Source organism: Amblyraja radiata, chromosome 9 (genome assembly GCF_010909765.2).
Source record: "Amblyraja radiata isolate CabotCenter1 chromosome 9, sAmbRad1.1.pri, whole genome shotgun sequence".
Taxonomy (NCBI): domain Eukaryota; kingdom Metazoa; phylum Chordata; class Chondrichthyes; order Rajiformes; family Rajidae; genus Amblyraja; species Amblyraja radiata.
In genome coordinates, this window is record NC_045964.1 from 21847764 (window position 1) to 21870481 (window position 22718).

The 22718-nt window shown below is 40.6% G+C and overlaps 2 protein-coding genes across 5 annotated transcripts; both read right to left on the reverse strand.

The window, feature by feature from the left end:
- Positions 1-47: 47 nt before the first annotated feature.
- Positions 48-9487, reverse strand: LOC116976855 (serine/arginine-rich splicing factor 5-like). Of its 3 annotated transcripts, none has more exons than XM_033026845.1 (8): positions 9396-9487; positions 7452-7590; positions 5837-5907; positions 5654-5758; positions 5115-5184; positions 3337-3410; positions 2610-2720; positions 48-1566 (listed from the first exon to the last, which is right to left on the reverse strand). In XM_033026845.1, exons 2-8 carry the CDS (start codon positions 7572-7574, stop codon positions 1269-1271), a joined length of 852 nt encoding a protein of 283 aa, XP_032882736.1. In that variant the 5' UTR covers positions 7575-7590; positions 9396-9487; the 3' UTR covers positions 48-1268. The 3 variants fall into 3 exon arrangements, with proteins under 3 accessions (XP_032882736.1, XP_032882738.1, XP_032882739.1); XM_033026847.1 differs by having other exon boundaries at positions 9289-9418; XM_033026848.1 differs by lacking the exon at positions 9396-9487 and adding an exon at positions 8403-8768.
- Positions 9488-13913: 4426 nt separating this feature from the next.
- On the reverse strand, positions 13914-21603 carry LOC116976856 (serine/arginine-rich splicing factor 5-like). 2 transcript variants are annotated; one of them, XM_033026849.1, is made up of 8 exons: positions 21502-21603; positions 18901-19028; positions 18687-18757; positions 18500-18598; positions 17987-18056; positions 16078-16151; positions 14904-15014; positions 13914-14536 (listed from the first exon to the last, which is right to left on the reverse strand). In XM_033026849.1, the coding sequence occupies exons 2-8, from the start codon at positions 19021-19023 to the stop codon at positions 14254-14256; spliced, it is 831 nt and encodes a 276-aa protein (XP_032882740.1). In that variant the 5' UTR covers positions 19024-19028; positions 21502-21603; the 3' UTR covers positions 13914-14253. The 2 variants fall into 2 exon arrangements, with proteins under 2 accessions (XP_032882740.1, XP_032882741.1); XM_033026850.1 differs by lacking the exon at positions 21502-21603 and adding an exon at positions 19502-19524.
- Positions 21604-22718: the final 1115 nt, after the last annotated feature.

A 22718-nucleotide genomic window follows, 5' to 3' on the forward strand; every position in this document is an offset into this window, starting at 1 on the left:
TGGGGCACATTCTTAATGGTTATAAATCAAACAATTGAAACGTAATATTTTGCGCAATCTTTTCATTTTAATTCTTTTCCATCTACATAGATACAAACAAATCAATGTTATTTCATTATAAAATTTACTAAGCCTTAAGGATATAATGAACAGCGACGGCTCAGTACAGAGGAAATTTCAATTCTTTGTACACTTCCCTAATGATCAGCATGATTGGCCTCGGCAGCTCAATTGTTTCTCAGACATTAGTTGAACACAATGGTGGTTAAACCTCTCCCTAAGACCTCTATTGAAAGATCAAAACTATGTCTAGATTCACAATAAGCATAGCTGCCTAACCAAGAGCATTTTCATCCCAGAGTTATACTATAGCATAAACCACCAACTTACTGGAAGTAAAGAAATTTGAGTCAAGATCAATGACTCAGCAATAGGATCAAATTCGAGGACTTATTGCAATTTAAAAAAAAAAGAATTTACTTCAAATCTAATGTCATGAGCTGTCAACAATCTGGCAGAAGTAAATAAAATAGAAATGCTGCATTCTATAGTGCATGACATTAAAAACCATATTTCCCAAGGACATAAAATAATACAATTCCACGAATATTTTCCAAAACAACCTGGGAGCCAGGCGTGTTCGTTCTCCATCTTTATAAGCATTAGGGTCAAGTTATTCAAAGCATGTTAATTTTCCTAACGTTGCACAAATGCAAAAATTACAGCAACACAAAGTAGGTATTTAATATACAAAAGGGGCGGACACGCAATATTACACAACATTTTTCTTTCTGTCTATCTTAAACACAGTGGTACATAGAAGATTTGCTGCAATGGAATTTCTAAAACCTATCCAACAATGGGAAAAGTTACCTCAGATGATATGCAAGGCCAAGGGCAGAAAAGAATTACAGAAACATATTCACATAATCATTGTAAATCATTTTGTGGGATGTTTGTTTATTTGAAGCTATGCATAAGAAAAAAAAAATTGATGAAATGGCATTCGGTATTGGCGTACAGAAAGTAAATGGAACAGAAAGATTACCAAATGAAATATCGAAAACAAAGATAAAAATTGTTTCCTAAAGTAAAGTGAATTGTAATCGTCAAACGTACTGTACGTTCAATAACCACGCATACTGTGCCTATAAGTAAACAAATGAAATATGCGAGCCATTGACAGAAATTTACCAATTCCTACTTGGCTTATAGTACACCAATTTTTACTTAGGATATCAGTCCAAATTATGAATTAACAAATACATTTATTCAGCACTCTCAGCAGAAGGCGATCTGGATCGGGATCGCGATTTTGATCGTGAACGAGACCGGGATCGAGAACGAGATCTTGGACGTTCTGCTGAGGGGGATTTAGCTGGTGAAGGAGACCTGCCCTTCTGCTCTTTAGCAGGCACAGGGGATCTACTACGAGAACGTGTTTTACTGCGACTCCTACTCTTTGACCTACTGTAGGACTTGCGGCCTCGGGAACGAGATCGGCTACGTGTTCGGCTACGAGACCTGGATGAACTGCGACTACGGGATCGGGACCTGGTCCGAGACCTGAAAAAATAAAGAATGTGAGAACTCAAGTATCTGTGCATTGTGAACCTATGCATAGAGACAAGAATTTAATTCAAAAACCTCCAGTGATCCTGAATTTCCAGTTGCCAGACACTTTAATTCTCTGTCCTACCTGTTTTTGACATCTTAAAATTCAAACGAAACCCAAGAAAACTCATCTGTTTTTTCCGACTTTGCATGCAACTTCCATGGGAATTCAACATTCAATTCAACCTTTTCTGGACCAGCCAATTTTAATAAAAGGTCCACCTTTAACATTAATTCAATTTCTTTCTCCCAACAAATGCTACTTGACCAGCTGGGTATTTCCAGTATTTGCTTTTATGTCAGATTTTCAGCCACCTGCACTATTTTCGTCTTGATTATTTTCTTTCTCTAATTAACCCTCTATTCACTCCCCCACTGAACAGGTTATCTGCAATCAACAAGCCCTCATTTGTCTGAATCCTAAGAGACATTCGCCTAGACATTCCTAGACATTCGCCTAGTTCTCTCCACCACATCCCCTTCTCCATAAATTTAGAGTTCAGTTTAGAGAGAATGGAAATAGGGCCTTCACTCCACCTAGTCCACATCCCTGGAGGAAACCCACGCGGTCAGGGAGAACGCAAAAACTCCACACAGTACCCAAGGTCAGGATGCTATGAGGCAGTTCTACCAGCTGTGCCACTGTAATTTAAAATATTTTTTTTTTGTGCCTTGTTTTGTTGCATGGTCAACAATCTAAAATGTTCTCTCCCTTCAGATGCTAAATATTCCCGGCATATCATTTAAAATGAAATGGCTTGTTCCAACAATAAATCTATTAAAACTATCCAACCTAGAATTTAAGACTGTCTTCATAACCAAAATTACTAACAGTAGTTACGAAAATACAACCTCCCCACAAAATTGCAGTGTAATATAAACTGCATATCTCAGAATTCTAGTTTTCATTAAGATAATATAGCACCCTCCAAAATGTTAACCCCAAAAGATTATGATGTGGTATAAACCAAACAGAACACTGGAGCAGCATTTACCTGTATTGTTTACGTTCCTCAATGAGTCGGATCCTCCTCCCATTAAGCTCTGTTCCAGACAGCTTGTCAAGAGCATTCTTTAAGTCACTATAAGAGGCAAATTCTACAATCCTTTGAAAGAAAGATCAAATTCAGAAAAATCTATTCAGACTTTTGGTGTCATGCAAATTTTAACGCGATTTTTTATTTGTGTGGTGACAAAGAAATATGTGGGTGGAGAGCTAAATGGTGGCAAGTATAGGCACTTGGCAAAAACAAGTGAAATATGTGATTCCTAATAAAACCGTAGACTAATAAGATAGATTGTCCTAATGTAATCAAACTTCATATAGACACACATTAACAAAAATCTGATCAATTTGATCTACGTTTGCAAACAGATTTTTTTTTTTTTAAATCAGTCACATCACTGATATTTTTATTTAGCAGAAAGAAAGGGGCATTTATATGGTAGCAACTATTACATAATTCTGTTCCGCAATGAATACACCATTAAAACAATTTATATATCAATTTTCAACCAAATTCGATGTGCGAACTCAGCAGAAACATGATGTTTGTATTATTTTAGCATCTTAAATCTCAGCCTCTAAAAAGTTGTTTCTTTTTCAAATTCAATGTTAGCATACAGGATTACACTTTCACTGGTGCTATTAACATTCAACAGGTTGTTCCTATTCACGTCAGCTGTTTCAAGCTACTAGCCCAATTCATTCTCGGAACTTACCCTTCATTGAGCTTGTGTCTGTGCGCATCAGCAAATGTCACTTCTCCAGCCTGTCTCATAAAATCTTTCAGATCCTAAGTAAGATCAGATCAGTTAGGTAAAAAGGAGCACATTAAAACACTTGATCTGTTATTTTCCAATATACAAGATTATTGGAAAAATTGTTTAAAAACAATTCTAATTTCAAAATTTGTATTACCTTCCTGTACAAATCCCTAGGCTATTCACCCAGCCAAATGCAACAATCACTTGCAGAGGTACCACCACGACTGGAGACCAGATGGTGCTCTTCACCACCCACTGGACCGACGCTATCATTCGATGCGAGCCTTCCCCGGACATCGCCCCACCTTAAAGGCAGACGCTGACATTTCCATGGGAATAAACATTGCTACTCTTGCGTCGTACCAGAGACTCCTCACCTCACTTCAATCGAGCTTCCAACCAACCCTACTAGCGAATTTCTCCCAACAAGGACCTCATTTTAGAGTGGGCGCCCAGACCTCTCGACTTTAGGAAGACACCATTTTCGGGGTGCAGCACGGAACACTGGCATTAACCAAGTGCCCACCATGTAGGTCAGACCACCACACACAGATCTAGATCACCAAATGACAAACGTAGGAGCGGACTGGCATTTCAACTAGGCCCAAGAGACCAAGCCAGAGCGATTAGGAAAACCAACGGCACTCCTCGTCACAAGGCCAACGACATAACGAGAGGCTGGTAAATAAAGGTTTTAATATTTGGTTAAACTTTGTAAACATTAAGCATAAAAACCAAACAAATGTCATACTTAAGGCTTTCAAGGTTAACAGGCAAACAAGTTAAACTGGCTTAACTGAACGTCCAGAAAACAAGCTGACTAATAGTACTGCAAGTTAAACAGTTCACAAACTACTCAATGCCACACTCTATTTACCTGTACAAAAGGCAGGTATTTGGTCAGCTTCCCCACTGATGGTGAAAACAATATGCCCAGTACCTGCCTTCTTCATGGGCAAGTCTATCCCTCCCCAGTCACCCGAGAGGAGCTAGTCTGGTGAGAGATCATGGGCATTTGACCCATACCTCACCGCAAATATTCCTGTTCCACCTCTTTTCACAATGAGGCCAACAGGATGAGCATCACCTTAGACACTCAGCAAATATTCAAATGTAATAGGGCTGGAGGTCTAAGAATAATAATTCAAGTTACGGGATAGACCTTCCAAAACATTTAGCTTAGGATATTATTTTACAGAACTTTAAATTAAACTGTGCACAATGACATGTAATATCAACAACGCAGTGCTTCAAAAGCTTACACGAGACTTAAGGATGATAGGTTGTATGTGACCAAGCCATTTTACAGTAAAGGAACACAGATTCACAATCATGAAGCACAAAGTTTGAAATAATATGTAGATCTGGATGAATAGTGTAATAATATATTTTCAAATATCACACCCACGTGCTTGTTAGCCATGTTGTGGTCGACAGTATGGGAATATCAACATCATTTTTTCAATTTCCAATGTAATTTAGCAGCATAATTTGTAGTTTTCCAAAATTATCTATAGCTATGTAACAATTATTTGCTTTTTCCCTTTATTTATTAGATTTAAATTTGTTGAATGAGCGAGCTCCTGAACTATGATGCGCCCTTCACTGTAAAGAGTCTTGACCAACCTTGAAAGCCCTATTCATATTTAATCCAAAAGGAATAACCAGTTTTATTTCATTTTACAATTTGTGTTAACACCAGAAAACACAATTTACTATTTTACATAACATACCTGCCAGCTAACTCTTGAAGACAGATTTTCAACAATCACTCGGTTTTCTGTCCGAACTGGAGGTCCATTTCTAAAAGAGAAATAATGGAGATCATCACATTATCAAAACTTACTATTGAGGCATTTGAGTCCAAAGTTAATTAAAAGCAAACAATGAACTTCTGAAATCAACCAAATGATATTAAACTCTCTGTACTGAACCATTAACAGAAGGGCGTTGGGTCATGCCAGATCTATAATGCCTAACTGCAGCTGAACTTCTAGACTAAAATAAATACGCAGTAACGGACATGGAACACAAGGAAATAAGAATATTAATTAAAAAAATATCCCAATACAATAACTTTACCAACATGCTGCACACCTTGTGATAAAGTTATGAATGACACCATTTCCAAACATTCCAAGTTGTATTCAAACATGTGAACATATCCAACTATGGTCCAATGGGAGTTGGCTCTTAGAAGGCTATACGCCTGTTCTGCTTGTTATTTATTTATTTATTCAATTGAAGAGTGTTCCCAACACTTTGAACTCACCTTCCCCCTCCACTACTACGGGACCAACGTTGGCTAAAACGACCTTGAAACCGTCCCCCTCCACGACCTCCTCTAGGGCGAGCTCGGGCATGTTCAACTGTAACTCTGAAGATTTGATAACATTAATATATATAAATATCTATAAATAGTATTGACAAAGAAACACAAAAACTATTTTTATACCTTTCATTGCACAATTCTTTTCCATCCAGCTCATAAACTGCATCTTCTGCATCTCTGTAATCTTCAAACTCCTAAAAAGAATTCATCTTTTTTCCATTAATGAGCTTATGGAATATACCCTCAAACACATGTAAGCCTATTCAAGTAACATTATTATTGCATTGACTGTTTCTTTTACCACAGATCTGCTGCGTGTTTCTGATAATATTTGTTTCTACTTTAGCCTTTTTTAAGGAATAAACCATGGGTATTGGTAATTCTACCAATGCATGTGTCTACCTTTAATCCTCTTTATTAATATTTTAAAAGTATAAACGCTCAGTTAATGCACCTTAAGATTAGCTTACATTAGCTTACCAGATAACAAAATTAATTAAATTGCAGAGTTAAAACAACCAAGCTAAAATACGTTGCTATATAAATACTACATCAAGAAGTACTCCACCGTGTTCTTTAAAAAGTCATCAGCATGGGACAGGCAGACATGAAACCAAGGAGAGGTCAAACCAAGGGATCTAAGGAAAGATAGCTGACTGGATAGAAAATAGGTTTCATGGAAGGAAGCAGTAGGTGATTGTAGAAAGTTGCTGGAGGTCTGTGACTTGCGGTGTGGCTCAGGATTCGGTTGGTGTTCCCATTGGTGTTTGCCCAAATCAAAAATTTGGATGAGAACATAAAAGGCATGATGAGCAAGTTTGCAGATGACACTAAAGTGGGTGGTAAAGGGTCTTGACCCAAAACGTCACCTATTCCATCTCTCCAGAGATGCTGCCTGCCCCACTGAGTTACTCCACCATTTTGTGCCTATTTTCAGTCTAAACCAGCACCTGCCGTTCCTGTCTGCACATTGTAAATTGTCCCTAGTGTGTAGGATAGTGCTAATGTACGGGGTGATTGCTGGCTGGCGCAGACTCTGTGGGCCAAAGGGCCTGTTTCCGCACAATATCTCTACACTAAACTAAACAAAGATCATCGATGAGCCAAATTAGAAGTGAATGAAAAGTGGTATCTGCTGAGCCTTTTCGTTGACTATCACATGTTTCTAGGCCATACATAAATATTGGGAATAAAGTAGCTTTTAAATAAAGCCTTTTGCAGAGGACAAGTAATTGATATGACCTCATACCAGCAATAGTTATACTAAGTGGACTGGTATGATGTCATATCAATTACTTGTGCTCTGCAAAAGGCTTTATTTAAAAGATACTGTATTTCCAATAATTATGTATGCCCTAGAAACATGTTACAATACAACAATGTAGCAATATACAGCAATACTAAAATATTTGTCTTTTATGCCTGCCATTGATGTATTGAAAGTGACGTGACATAAATATGAGAGATTAGAAAATGGACGAGGGCATTACATGTGGATGAGTGACAAGAGAACTCACACGGGGAGGTGGAAATGTGTTGTTAAAGGTCCATTTTCTGTTGAAAATATGATTTTAAATGTAAGGTACAGCTGGTTATTTTCAGCAGTGTCAGCCTTAATTTTGGTGATCAACACAATGCAAAATAATGCTAAACTCTGAAATGGGTAGGAAGAAAAATGAAGTAATGACTTCTTGCAAATTTATTTGAGCCTATTCAAACACCTAAAATAAAAACTTACCACAAATCCAAAACCATTCTTCAAATCAATTTCCTTAATTCGTCCATACCCCTTGAAAAATTTTTCCACGTTTCTCTCAGTAGCATGAGGGCTCAGTCTACCGATGAACACTCGGGAACTCATCCTAAACAATGAACACCTAGAAAAATATGAGAGAAAAGTTCTTCTCTTAAATATGCATACAACGATATCGGCATCATTCAAAAACAGCCATACCTTGAATTTAAACTTTTTAATAATGCTTCACATGCTTCCTAACAATGAAAAAAAATCCACAACACTTTCAGATAATAACAATGAAAGAACGTTCACTATTTTCAAATTGATGTGAGCCTCTGCCTGTAATCTTTAAGGGAGTACAAAGCATGGATTGGGGGAGGTTTAAGCAACAAAGTGCTATTTTTTTAACAATGGTATACTAGAGCTATAATTTAACAGTACGGAAGTGAAAAAAGCTTTGTGCGGATGGTGGTGTGCTTGTGCAAATGTACTGCTTATAAAATTGTTCTGGGGCTGATACAATTGATTTACTGCCACAATTACTTTCCTGAATAAAGAACTGTACTAGATGAAATCCAGCAGATTCCTTCATTCTTAAGTACTGTGCTTTTATTGGCGTTTTTATGATGCGGCAATTAGTCAAATGCTGCAAAACTGTCAACATTTTGACAAAAATGATATTGCAATATCCTCTATTTTTCTTTAAGGTTTCCAGCACTATAGTTGAATAAAATATCTTGGTGATGGATACCAACTAATAAAAGGTGCCTAATTATTACTCATGTCACTTGAACAATCCCTCCCACAGCTAGTTCTGGAAGACATCACAACTCAGGCAGGGCTCATGGACTTGGCTACTTGATTCAAAAAGCTGGAGTAACTCAGCGGGGCAGGCAGTCTTCTTACACATTAATTCTAAGTATGCTCGATTCGCAGAATGAAAAGAATAACCTGAACACTAGTTACGGTCGATGTGAGCAACCTCAAGAGTGCAGATGGATCGAGTCATTCCGACAAAGATAGCACTCAACACTTTGCAATAATGCGGCTCCTCCGGCCGAAACAGCCAATGAATGAATCGTCCGTGCCTATTCCCCGATTATAATAGCCAATCTAATCGGACGAGATAGCAAAGGAACAGGAGGGAAAAAGTCATTTCATAAATCAAGAGGAAACCCCGTCTCACGTCTGCAACTCGCAGGCATAAAATAGAAACAGGAACTGATAGCGATGGTAGTTGTAATCTGGAACGAACTGCCTGTAGATGTGTTGTGGGAGGTTCTATTTAGCCTTGAGAGAATTGGATATGGCGATGGAGAAGGGGGGGGCAGCACGAACTACAGCTCTAGGGCGAGGACAAGGCGGCAGATGCTCGGATGAGAATGGGGGTGGGGGTGTTACAGGCGAACAGGCAACTTCCAGCTGCATCTTTGGATTGGGGGGGGGGGGGGCGCAACCTACACATGGGTCAAAGTACAGCGAATGTAATGGGGGGGATGGGAATGCGATCCGTGGGCCGCCCGCACGACAGCCTGAGCCGAGGTGCTCAAAATGGCGGCTGCGCCGCGCCGCGCCGCTCCCCAAGCCCCGGGCAACGATGACTCGGCGCCTTCCCGCACCCGGGCAAACTCCCCGCCGACTGCGGGAGATTATTCACCATTGTTTAACTTTTTTTTGAAAAAAGATGCGACGAACACATCGATCTACACTGCGGCAGTCACACCGAGATTCGATTCCGCCCACATCGGCGACGCTGCTAAATTAATTGCATGGTTGTCGTCGTTGGTGAGGGAGATGGGGAAGGAAGGTGGAGAGCTAATACTAAAAGAAATCCCACCAGGCCACCACCCGTCGCTTCTCCCTCTCCAAGTGAACGATGGAAAAAAACCCGAAAGTGGTTCCATTTTCGGAACTAAAGCGTCCGCTGCCCTCCGCGCCTGTTACCTGCACGGAGCCTCCGCTGGAATGACGCAGTTGGAATAAAAGTCGATCACAAAATGGAGGCTGCCGGGGGTGGGGGTTGGGGGGCGGCCTCTACGTCACTTCCGGCCCCGCGCAGCAAGCGTGGCGTGGAATGAATGTACTGCAAGTTGTTGCTTTCATTGCTTCTGCTTCGGACACGCGGCATTGACACAATAGCAAGGCCTTTTTAAGCCTGCCTCATCGTGCAATCATTGCACATCACCAAGGCTTTGGGGGTATTTTTTTTTTTTTTTTTTAAGTGAAGATTGACAGAAACAAAGGAATACAGATGCTGGTTAATACACAGGACACAAAGTGCTGGAGTAACTCAGCATCTCTGCAGAACATGGTTAGGTGAAGAAGGGTCTCAGCCCGAAGCATTACCTATCCATGTTCTCCAGACATGTTGCCTGGCCTACTGATTCATTTAGCACCTTTTTACGTGTCAAAGGTTAAAAAGAGAAGAGGGAGAATGGGCTTGTCGGAAAAAAATGGCAGGGTAGACTCGTTTGGCTAAATGGCCAAATTCTGCTCCTGTATTATGATCAGTGCTGCTTTACGCTTACATTGACACTACGAGTTCACCATAGTCCTCCATACACTAAACTTTAAAAAATGTCCTCATCTCCTTAAATAATCCGATGATTTAGTCTCCACAACACTGGAATAGAGAATCACCGCCCTACAATTTAAAATAATTCAGTTTTAAATGACTGCCCCATACATTGTAACTACTGTATATCTCAAAGTCTATCCCGTCAAGTCCTTCAGATCTAATGTTTCAATAAGATCAACTCTCATTCTTCCAAGTCCAAAGATTACAAATCTCAGGCAGATGCCATTGTCCTTTGCTTCCGCTTTTGTTCTCATCCCCCACCCTCAATCCAGTTTTCACCCAAATCTCTGCATATCCTCTGCACTTCTCACCCAACTTTGATCTCACTTTCTATCTCAAGACTTCCTTCCAGCTCAACTCCCGCTCCGAGATCCCACCTGCATGTTTGTCAGCTGTTCTGGCTCAGGCTGTCCACGCAACCTACCATGCACTCTGCTTTACACCTGGATAATCACCTGCCCATGTTCCAGTCACATACCTACCAGCCCCTCATTTTTATACAACTGCTCAAGTTCCTAGCCTGTTCCCTTTTGCACTACTTCCCATGTTCCCTCTGCCGTTAGTGCAAGTGAGTTGTGCCGAGAATGTTGGTGAGTTTGCTTGGTTAGGGCAGTAGCAAATCCCTCAAGGTTAAAGGTGACTTGATCCCACACCATTGAGCCTTATGTATCATTATTAAATCGTTGAAAACATTAGCAACGCAGTGTTGCTGGTTTTTGATGGGCACGGTGACAGACGCACCACACATCTGTCCTCTATGCAGCTGACAAACAATGTGGACTGGTGGCTATTTGGGGAAATGCATACGCTCTACCAATTACGCTTGCGTCTGTGTGCTCTCACCAAAGAAACATGGTTCCCAAGCCATCTTGGATGTATCTTCTCCATATCTGTCACAGGTCAGGGACTCTCAAGAGTTTAAGATAACTTTGAGAATGTTCTTGAATCACTTTGTCCAACTGGCGACCATTAAGGGTAAAGAGTGTAGCAAGTGCAACCAAATGTGTCCCAGTAACAAGCAGGGGAAGGGATTCAAGAATATGGAACAGTGGGCCCTTTGCGTACTAGCAGGCTTAAAATATTACAGTATATTAAGATCCCCCAGGATCTAGCCAGGTATATCCTAGGATATTAAAGGGAAGAAATTGCTGGAGCCCTGGCTAAGATATTTGCATTATCTTTATCCATGGGGATATACCAGAAGACTGAAGGTTGGCTAATGTTGTACCTTTGATGGCTGCAAGGACAAGCCAAGAAACTACAGACGGGTGTGCCTAGAGTAAATTATTGGAGGAGTTTGTATCAATCAAGATCTACCAGCATTTGAATAGGCAAGGACTAGGAATAGAAATAGTCTGCATGGCAGTGGACATTGCCTTTACGAACTTTGTCTTCATACCCTAGCAAAATCTATGCTTTGGCTCAGCAGCATTAATTTGAGATTACGAGTTGCCATGGGATATCTTTTACACTTAAATCATACACGAATAAAAGTTGTTAGTAATCCTTAGAAATTCTCGAGATAATGACATCCAGATACTGGAGCAGATATGAAACAATGTCACTTAAGTCCAGTGGATTGTAATATGGAACATCATTTCATAGTCAGGGTCACACATTATCAGGGCTACACATTATCAGGGCTTTGAGGAATGACTACTCTTGAAGAATATATGTTTGTGTCTTTGCATGGTACCATCTGAATCTCATAAATACTTAATTGATATTGCCATTTTTGAGATTTGTCAATGAATTAAGTTAGAGATTTGTCATGGGTGATTCTCCATTGGCCAAATTTTTGTTCACTCTCTCTTTCAGGTCTCCTCTTGTTCACTGCATATCTTGCTTCCATATTCATCTTTAGCAACCATACCCTCACAGTGCCTTAATCCAAGCAATTAAACAAATTGCCAAATATTCAAGCCCCAGCACAGATCTGTGAGACATCACTTGCTAGATTTTGCACTTCAGGAAAAGACCAATACCTCCAGTTTTCTATAAAACGTCCAATCTACCCACTACAATGGTATTTTGCTACCAGCAAGTCTGCCAGTTGACGCTTAATTTCAAATCTAAAATTGGTTGGGCAAGGAAAAAAAATTGCAGTAACTTCTACATAAACACTTTTTACCATGGTAAAATGCCTCCGGGTGGGGTTAGCATCCACACAATTGTCATGATATTTTACACCCGCTGATTTCTACAACCTTCAATCATTTGCTTTAGAGTTCAATATTTCACTTCTCAAAACTCTAAAACACAAATCTGACATGATAAAATGTTGTTCAATAGTTATCAGCTTCATTTGCTAACATGGAAGTAATTGGAGAATAATTTAGCAGTTTGACAGAAACATGGCTTAGAGGCTATTTTTTTTGTTCAAGTTTCCAGCATCTGGACTGAAGGGTCCCGACCAAAAACATCATCTGCAATCCCCACCGCAGATGCCCGCTGACTTTCACCAGCACTTTGCCAAACCTAATGATCTCCACTAACTTTAAAATTTTATTTTCTCATCTTTTTAAATTTATTATTCAACCTTGATTTCTATTTCTTTGTAACACCAACAGCCAAAAGTACATCTTTCTCTCAGTATAACTATGAACCAGATCCAAGACAAGTACTGTACATATTAAAGATTAATTGCATAAAATGGGGAAGTTTATCCAAGATCCAGTCGAGACTTCAAACCTTGGTAATTGGCCTTGTGCGAAAAAAGCTTTCTATTTCAGTTTTGAATGTAAAGTACTATAAATAAACCAATGGAAAAGGTGCTTTAAATAGAAACACGCACCTTTAATAATCAATCTGAACATGCAATCAAATTTCTTATTAAACCAGTTTATACTTAAGTGTTTAAGCAGCAAGTTCTATTATGCTCCCCAATTTAAAAACAGAAATACAATACCTATAGAAATCCAAAAAAGTTAACATTTATGCAATGTGAAAGCTTATTTGCTTAATTTATCAGGACACTACATCCAACACTGAACTTCACTATTTTTCCAAACAAGTCACTTGGCTAAAATCTGAGAACAGTAACCACAAAAATCAACATTGCTATCTACTCCCTTATTTACATACATTCCCCCTTCACCCATCTATTCACTCAACATTCCACACCTTCCGTTTCCTTTCTCCCTTCCCCTAGTCTTTGACCTCTACTCATTCTGGAAACACCTACCCACTGTCCTTGCCACGCAGTCGCCAACTCTTTTCCCCCCCCGAAGGATCTGCACACCCGATTCAGAGTGTTCTAATTTTCAACCTTGTTTATGATTGGTTTTAGTACCTTACTAGATTCAAAACAATGTTTCTGCAATACAAGGCTTTTCGATAGGGTGAACAATACCTTATACATTTCCATTTCAGATGACTTGCACAACAAAGATAAAAAGACCAAATCATTTAGTGAGAAAACCATTCATGTGTAGATTTAAGTCATGCTCACCTTTGATGGTCTCTTGAGGTTAGCTAATCAAGGAGGCTTCAGTCACATAATGTCATATCAAGATAACAACCCTAGTTTTTGTTGAAGAAACTGTACTACATTATTAAGTACATTAACATTTCTAAATCTATTTTCTCTGCCCCAACTTATTAAACATAGGAATTCACTAAAATCATAGTCATAGAGTTTACCATGTTTAAAAAGGAAAGACATAAATTACTATAAATAAACCCCCCCTTCAATTTGTGGAGCAAATCAAGAGGTGCATCCAGACCTAAACTAAACATAATTACCATGAGGAATGTATGCCCGACTTAATTTCTTGTAAAATGAAATATATTTTTAAAAGACATTGAGATGAGAACTTAAACCATCAGATACAATGGAATATCCACAAAGAACAAGTGGAAAGAAAATGAGCAGTTTCAATGCATTAGGTTTGCAACTTTTATTTAAAGAAAAACGTAATATAATGAAAGACAATATTTATCCCAGGAAAGGTGTGGTTGAATACAAATTTAGGCATCTTTAAAGTTATTAATTGCATGTTTCGGTGGAATAAATTGGCATCTTGGGCATACAACTTTTTTTTTTTTTAAAAAGGACTGCAAATATAAACAATACAATTCAAATATACTTCCAAGAATTGCAAACACTCTGGTCCAAAGAAAACAAATTAAGTTTTGTATTTAATTTTACATTAACTACTTTCTACAACTTTCATTTACTTGGTAAAAGTCCACTTTTGTTATAACATATCCAAAACGTGTAACTTAATCCACACTTGCACCAGAAGGTGACCTTGACATTGACCGAGAACGAGAGCGCGAACGAGAGCGAGACCTCGACCTCGGCCGCTCCAACGAGGCGGGAGATTTGGTTGGTGAAGGAGAATTCGCTTTTTGTTCCCTGACTGGGACACGGGACCTGCTGCGAGATCGGGATTTACTGCGGCTTCTACTCTTTGACCTACTGTAGGATTTTCGGCTCCTGGAGCGAGAGCGACTTCGAGACCTGGAATATGAACGGCTATGTGAACGGGACCTGCTGCGAGATCTGCAAGTGAAAAACAAGAATATATTTCAGGAAAATTCAATTGCCATTTCCGGCAAGATATTGTATAAACAAAACAAATTGGTATAGTTTCTTGATTTAAAATATCAGCTGAAAGCCAAACCCTTTCTTCAAGAACTGACTTTCAAAGTGACATATTACCTCCGCAGTATTGGTAACACAAGCTTTGGACTCACCCCACTACCCCGAAAGAACAAAATCAAATGATGTTACCATCAATAGCAATTTATGTTTGAAAGTTGTCCTGCCAATTAGCTGTTTTAAGTTACTCAAAATTAACATTTATTCAGTGTGCTGGTGCTAATTGTACCAGACACAATAGTTGACATAAAATTTGTTCAGCACTTGCCTGTGATTTTTCGGTTCCTCAATCAGTCTGATCTTTCTTCCATTTATTTCTGTGCCAGATAATTTTTCAACTGCATTCTTCAAGTCGCTGTACGAGGCAAACTCAACCACCCTGTAGAAAGATTATTTTAATTTAACAATATTAAATTATATTCAAAATGTAACAAATACTCTGAACAAGTAACTTATGTATGCCAAACTGCTCAGGTCAAGAGAATCATCTATCAAACTATTAAACTGTACCATTCTTAGACCTGCCATGCAAACATCATAAATATTTGTCAAGAGTAATCCAAGTTTACCAACAATCACAGGTGGTTATCACATTTTGAGATCCAATTGGTAAAGGCAGAGAGTTAGATATAGCTCTTAGGACTAACAAAATCAAGGGATATGGGGAGAAAGCAGGAACAGTGAACTGATTTTGGATGATCAGCCATGATCATATTGAATGACGGAGCTGGCTCGAAGGGCCAAATGGCCTACTCCGGCACCTATTTTAGAATAGAATAGAATGTTTATTGTCATTGCACAACTGTACAACGAAATTCCATTTCATCTCCTTCGGTGTGTACATAGAATACACAGGATAAAAGATTTAAAAAGAACAAAACACAACAGCCATTGACTCACATATACACAAGGTCAGTAAAGAAAATAATAGGAATTAAAAATATTTTAAAAGAATATTGCGCATTATCTTGCACCCCGAATTATATTGTGCTTCCCCAAGTGTTCTCTGTTAGAGTTAAGTTCTCTGTTAGAGTTAAGACTATTTTTTAGTCTACCGCTGCGAGCCTTCAGAGACCTGTATCGCCTCCCAGAGGGTAGCAGAGTGAATAGGTGGTTGGCAGGGTGGGATGTGTCCTGCTTGATGTTTGTGGCCCGGCGCAAGCATCGATCCCTGTATATGTCATCCAGGGAGGGCAGTTGAGCGTTTGTGATGCTCTGTGCAGTTTTAATAACTCTCTGCAGCGCCCTCCTCTCAGCCACAGTGCAGCTAGCAACCACACCAGGATGCCATAGGAGAGGATACTTTCCACGGCGCACCGGTAGAAGGACTAACTGTTTAACTAACAAAGATCATTTTTCTGTACATAAAAATTAGCAAATTCTTCCCAGTTATCTGCTAGGATATTGCCAACACCCCAACTAAATCCATTCCTTTTACTTACCCCTCATTCATTTTGTGCCTGTGCGCATCCGCAAAGGTAACCTCTCCAGCCTGCCTCATGAAATCTTTCAGATCCTATACAAGATCAAATCAATTAGGTTAGAAAATCAGAGGCACACCGTCAGTTGTCTTCTAACAAAGTCACTAAAATGAAACCAAAGCTAAATCATCAAAAAATTATTACCTTCCCGCACAATTCCCTAGGCTAGTCAACCAGTCAAATGCAAGAACTTCTTGCAGGAGCATCATCACGGCTGACGACCCGAGAGTGCTCTTCAGCACCTGCTCCACGCGAGCCCTCTTGGACATCACCCATCCTAAACGTGGACTTTGGCGGCGCCAGGGGAACAGGAATGGCTAAATCTTGTGTTGTTACCAAGGATTCCTCACTCACTCCCAATCGAGCTTCCAAATAAACCTACTGGCGAATTTCTTTCAATCAAGGATCTCTCATTTTAGAGACAGCTCTCACAACTCGACTTTAGGACAATTCGTTACCAGCATTTTCAGAGGCGCAGGAACGAACCCGAGCACTTAAGCTAGTGCCCACCAATGTTGGTCAGACCAGCATAATACAGATCACCAACTGATTGAAACGTAGGACTGGCAATTCAACTAGGCCCACCAAGAGACCAAACCAGAGCGATTAGGAAAACGTCACTCGTCACAAGGCCAACGATACGAGAGGCTGGTAAATAAAGGTTTTAATATTTGGTTAAAAGGTTTGCACACAATTCAAAACAGAACCAAACAAAAGAGTCACACTAATGGTTTTCAAAGACAAATTACTTAAATCAGTGTCAACTTTTTTTAAAAATTGAATCTGCTGTACTTTTGTAAATGGGCAATTTTTAAATTAGCTCAATACTGTGCATACGCAAATCAAATCACCTTTCTGCCATTCCTTCCAGGAGTCAAATGATATAGGCTCAGCTTTGGCTAATTGCCCACGAAAATGACCCCACCATGCTTATCAGTCTTACAAAATGATCACCTATTTCTCCCAAAAAGGAATCCAGGTGCTCCTAATGGTACTAAGTTGGTGGATTTTAACTAATTTGGAACTTGTCAATCACAGACAGCATTAACAAAGGAAGTTAAAGCTAATCTACAAGGTAATGGATTAAATTATTCAGACATTATTCAGCAATATCTGCAGACGCATGCATGTGGCATAAGCCTCATTAAGATAGAGGATGGGCAAAATAAATTATTTGTAACAATCCAGCCTAATTTGAGAAGAATCGCAAATTGGTCAGGATTGTAGAGTAGGGTCTCACCATGGAATCATATCCAGCATGAGCCATCAGCTTCAGGGAAAAGAAACGAAGGACAACATCTACAAGAAAGGTTGTTTCATTACTGCAATAATTGTTTGCAAACACTAACATGTTAGTAATAATTCTAAAAAGCAAATTTGGGATTGAGTTATTACATGAAGCAAGCACACCTGGGAAGATTTTGTATGTCGGGCCATGAGGTTTCTTTCAGATTCTTAAAAATTCAACGTACCACTGGGAAGAAAACTTGGAATTGAAAGCACCTAAGAAATACATCCTTTTGTGCCAGTCAATTTGCTTGAAAATACTCAATTCATTTTCATTATATACATTAATATTGCCCCAACTTCTTCCCCCAGCCCCCTTAATACACACACACACACACACAGACAGTGCTATGAAATTGTAATAAAGCTAATTGCAATTCCACTCATTCCAAAAGGCAAGGTGAATTTTAGTTTCCATCTTTGTGCAGTCCCAGGTTTTGTAGATTTTGGTCACCTTTTACATTGGTTATCCACAGCAATATATAATTTCATACCTATTTGTTTCATGAAATCATTTATATCTCAGCACAAACTTCGATTATAACAAATGAGTGAATCAAAAGCATAGTTACATGCAACATACCTGCCAACTAACCCTTGAAGACAGATTCTCAACTATCAGTCTGTTCTCGGTGCGAACTGGAGGTCCATTCCTGAAACACATTACAATAAATAGAATTTGCACCTGTGCTCAAGATTCCAATGTTTACTACAATTTCCTTTACATAAAATGCCAAATTTAATGGTACAGGTTTTCTTTCTGATATTAACAGGGCAACATGTGAAAATGTTTTGTTTCTGCCTTTGGAAGTACAAATTCACACTGTGTACTACAAACACACAATTACAGTTAACGACATAAAAATGCAGGAGTAACTCAGTGGATCACGCAGCATCCCAGAAGAAAATGGATAGTTGATGTATTGGGTCGGGACCCTTCTCTAGACTGATTGTGTGTGGTGGGAGGAGTGGTGGAAGAGAGGAGAAGCAGAACAAAATGCGGATGGTAGGTGGACAAAGACGAGGGATTTTGATAGGCAGATAGTTTGATCAAAGGCCAGTGACCATTTATACCATTCCTCTAAAATTGACTCACCTTGACTCACTACGTGGACGCCGTGGGCTAAAGCGACCCTGATATCGTCCTCCTCCACGTCCCCCTCTAGGACGTGCTCTTGCATGTTCAACTGTAACTCTGCAGGAAAATATTCAGTCAAACTCAACTTATTTTAATATTAATTAAAAAGTAATAATATTTAGAGTAGACTGTGATATTCTTTTACCTTTCACTGCACAGTTCTTTGCCATCCAATTCGTAAACAGCATCATCTGCATCTCTGTGATCGTCAAATTCCTAGTGGCCATATCAGCAGTAGTGTTAATATTTTTGCTTGAAGCAGATATACACATGTTGATTCGTTCTTAGTCTCTAAAGTTTAAGAATCTAAAAATGTTAGGCACAATGTTCAAATTTGTTGAATTGATAAGCAATCTTACCACAAATCCAAACCCATTTTTCAAATCAATTTCTTTTATGCGTCCATATCCTTTGAAGAATTTCTCCACATCTCTCTCTCTGGCATGCGGGCTGAGTCTACCAATAAACACGCGGGAGCTCATTGTATCTAGTGAAAATCAGTAGAATGTAAAGTTAGTCACTAGATGGCAGTCTGATAGTTGCATGCAAATTCATTCTATGCATTTTAGTAGACAAACCAAATCCAAACTATGGTGGCAATTTCAGTGAACCAAATAATATGGTGCTTATTAAAGTGGTATTATTTGATATACAAGTGGAAAGAGAACTGCATGGCTTATATGGCTGCAGGAAATGGAGGACAGTGAGGAAATGAGAGGAATTAGAAATGGTTGATAGATAACTAAAACAATCTCTGGTGAGAAAATCCAAAGCAAATTTATATAACAAAGAAATAATTTGTGTGTTCAAGATAAGTAAAGAAAACCAAACTGGCTGAAGTGCATTTATTTTAAGTGAAGGCTGCAGAAGTGTTATTAGAGTCGTGAACTCAACACAATGTTGTTACACAACCATCAACTTAAAACCATGCCAACTCTCTTCCGAATTAATTCTCTCTATCTGGTTTCAGTGTTCAACAACAGTGTGGCAATTTACAAAAACCTTCAACGGTCTGAAAGAACCCAGGGGGCAATGCAGCAATTGGCACGCTCGCCATAAAAAAACAAGTGCAGCAGAAAGTTAAAACACAAAATACAGTTAACCCTTGTTTCAACAGACCTCTTTGAAACAGATTTCAGCTATAGCAGATTGGCCTACCTCTGGATACCATCAACATCCATGACTTGTGCCACTTTCCCCCACCATTTACAGTACCGGCTGCTCGCTCTGCCAACCACACTGCTTGCGCAGCCGGCCTCCCCACCACTTACAGCATCGGCTGCTCGCACCATCCCCGGCTTGTAGCCAGACCTTCTACCACCACCCCTGCCCTGCTAAAAAACTTTCACGTACAAGCGGAAAAATATACTAATGTCCTACAAAGTTCTCATCTATACCAAAACACATGGGTATTCGAGGAGCTGTTCAAATTAAAATTATTCCATATAGCACTCTGCTTTTAATGCAACAAAGATTTGGTTGTTCAAGTCAAATATCAAAAGCTTGGGTAGAGTTGGATTCTCCTCTACCTCATTGTGGACATTGTCTTTGAAACTGTTGAGAACTATATTCTGCACTTTGGATCTTTCCCTTCACTCCACCTATTGTACCTAAAGTTTACATAGAAACATAGAAAGTAGGTGCAGTAGGCACTTCGAGCCAGCACCACCATTCAATATCACCATTCATCCAGAATCAGTGTCCTGTTCCTTCCCCATATCTCTTAATTCCATTAGCCTCAAGAGCTATATCTAAATCATTCTTGAATATATCCAGTGAATTGGCCTCCACTGCCTTCTGTGCTAGAAAATGTCACAGATTCACAATATTCTGGGTGGAAAAAAAAAATCCTCATCAGTCCTAAATGGTCTGCCCCTTATTCTTAAACTGTGACCCCTGGTTCTGGACTTCCCCAACATCGGGGACATTTTTCCTGCATCTAACCTGTCCATTCCCTTAAGAATGTTATACGTTTGGCTGGATTGTATTTATCTAAAGCATTTTCAAACACAGAGAAAAGCAGCAGGCCAGAGCTCCAACATCCTTCATTTGCCACTACGCATTTCTCCTCAGCGTGAAATTGAGTGCACATTCTGGGAGAGTAAATAGGAATGTGGAGTATAATTGGATGAGTACAAGATTATTATACTTGAAATACACACTATAAAAAGGAGATAGTGGCACCTTTAAAGTGCATTCATGAAACATTTCCAATGCCCAACGAAGTGCATCCTCTGACCTTAAAATTAAGGAAAAACTGTGGAGCTATTTGCATCATCTTTAGCCATCGATTAAGTTTCAGCAGACTCGAGAGCAGCTAATATTGTATTGTTATTTAAGAAAGACAGCAAGAAGAGGAAGGGAACTACAGTTTGAGAGATCGTTGGTGGAAAAACTATTGCAGGAATTCTTATGGAAAAGATCTGCCAGCATTTGGATAGGTGCGGAAAACCTATCCAAGTCTCACAAACCTGTTCAATGTTTTTTTTGAAGAGGGCAACAAGAGGATCGATGAGGGAAGAGAATTTAAAATAACATGTGGGGTAGGAAAAGTTTAGAGGGACATGGGTTAAGTGGGGGAAATTGGGGCCTGCTCAATACGAAATACGGTCAGCATGTGGGCGGAGGGTCCCGTTTTCGTGCTGTGCGGCTCTATAACGTTTCCAGGCTGAATGACTCTCCAACAAAGGGGCGATGGCGAGGAAGCCGCCTCAGCCCGAGTCTGCAGGGGATCGCTCCGTGGCAAACAAGCCACGACTTACCCACCATGAGACGCGTTAAATTACCCCCGCACCCCTTCCGCGTCAAAGCAGCGTCGCCCCAGTCCCCGCTCCAGCCATCTCCGAGCCCCACAGCGGTCAGTGACGGGCGGGCGGGGAGATGCCCGGCCTGGGGATCGACCCTGCTCCTCCCCGGCCCAGGCCCAGACCCAGACCCGATCCAGCCCGGCCCCACGTTACCTCCTCGGCCGCTCCGTCCGTCTGACTGACGCAGGAGAAATAAAGCCGATGCACAAAATGGAGCCCGCAGCACGGCGGCAGCCAATCGCAGCCGCGCCCTGCGTCACGTCCGCTCTCTGTCGCGTCACCGAGGCCGGGCGCGAGGAGAGTTCCGCGCAAAGAGCGGAACAAAGATCCTATAGCGGCGCGCTAGTATCTCTGGTTCCGGGGGACAGAGCGGGGGCAGCGAGCGACACACGGTGCACCAGGGGCGGTGTACTGGGCACCACACGGTGTACCAGGGGCGGTGCACTGGGTACTGGGCACCACACGGTGTACCAGGGGCGGTGCACTGGGTACTGGGCACCACACGGTGTACCAGGGGCGGTGCACTGGGCACTGGGCACCACACGGTGTACCAGGGGCGGTGCACTGGGCACTGGGCACCACACGGTGTACCAGGGGGTAACACCGGGCACCACACAGTGTAGCAGGGACAGGGGGTAACACTGGGCACCACACAGTGTACCAGGGGGTAACACTGGGCACCACACAGTGTAGCAGGGACAGGGGGTAACACTGGGCACCACACAGTGTACCAGGGGGTAACACTGTGCACCAGGGGAGTTACACTGGGCACCATGCACTGTACTGGGCATCAGGGGTTAACACTGGGAACCATGCAATGTACCAGGGAACGGGATAACACTGAGCACAATGCACTGTACCAGGCACTGGTGGATAACAATGGGCACGACACAATGTACTGGGCACCAGGTGGTTCCACTGGGCACCACGCTGTGTACGAGGCACCAGGGGGCAAGACTGGTATCCCTGAGCACCGTTGCATCAGTGGTCACCATACTATGAACAATGAGTCCACAGGGCACCATGCATTATCACTAGACTTTATCTAGTCAAATCACACCATGAGTACAATTGTACACAAGTAAAGGAATCGGAATGATTGTAGGGGAATAATAGTAGATCTTTTGGGAGAACACACAAAGTGTAGCCTAGTTCCGGCGCCAACTTTCATGTCTGAAAAGTCTAATCTTAGCTTAAGGACTTATGAATTAATTTTCTTAAGGTCTAGTTCATGCGTCATAGAAACAGAATTAGGCCATTCGGCCCATCAAGTCTATTCTGCCATTCAAACATGGCTGATCTATCTTTCCCTATTAACCCCATTCTTTTGCCTTCTCCCTGTAACCTTTGATACCCTTACTAATCAAGAA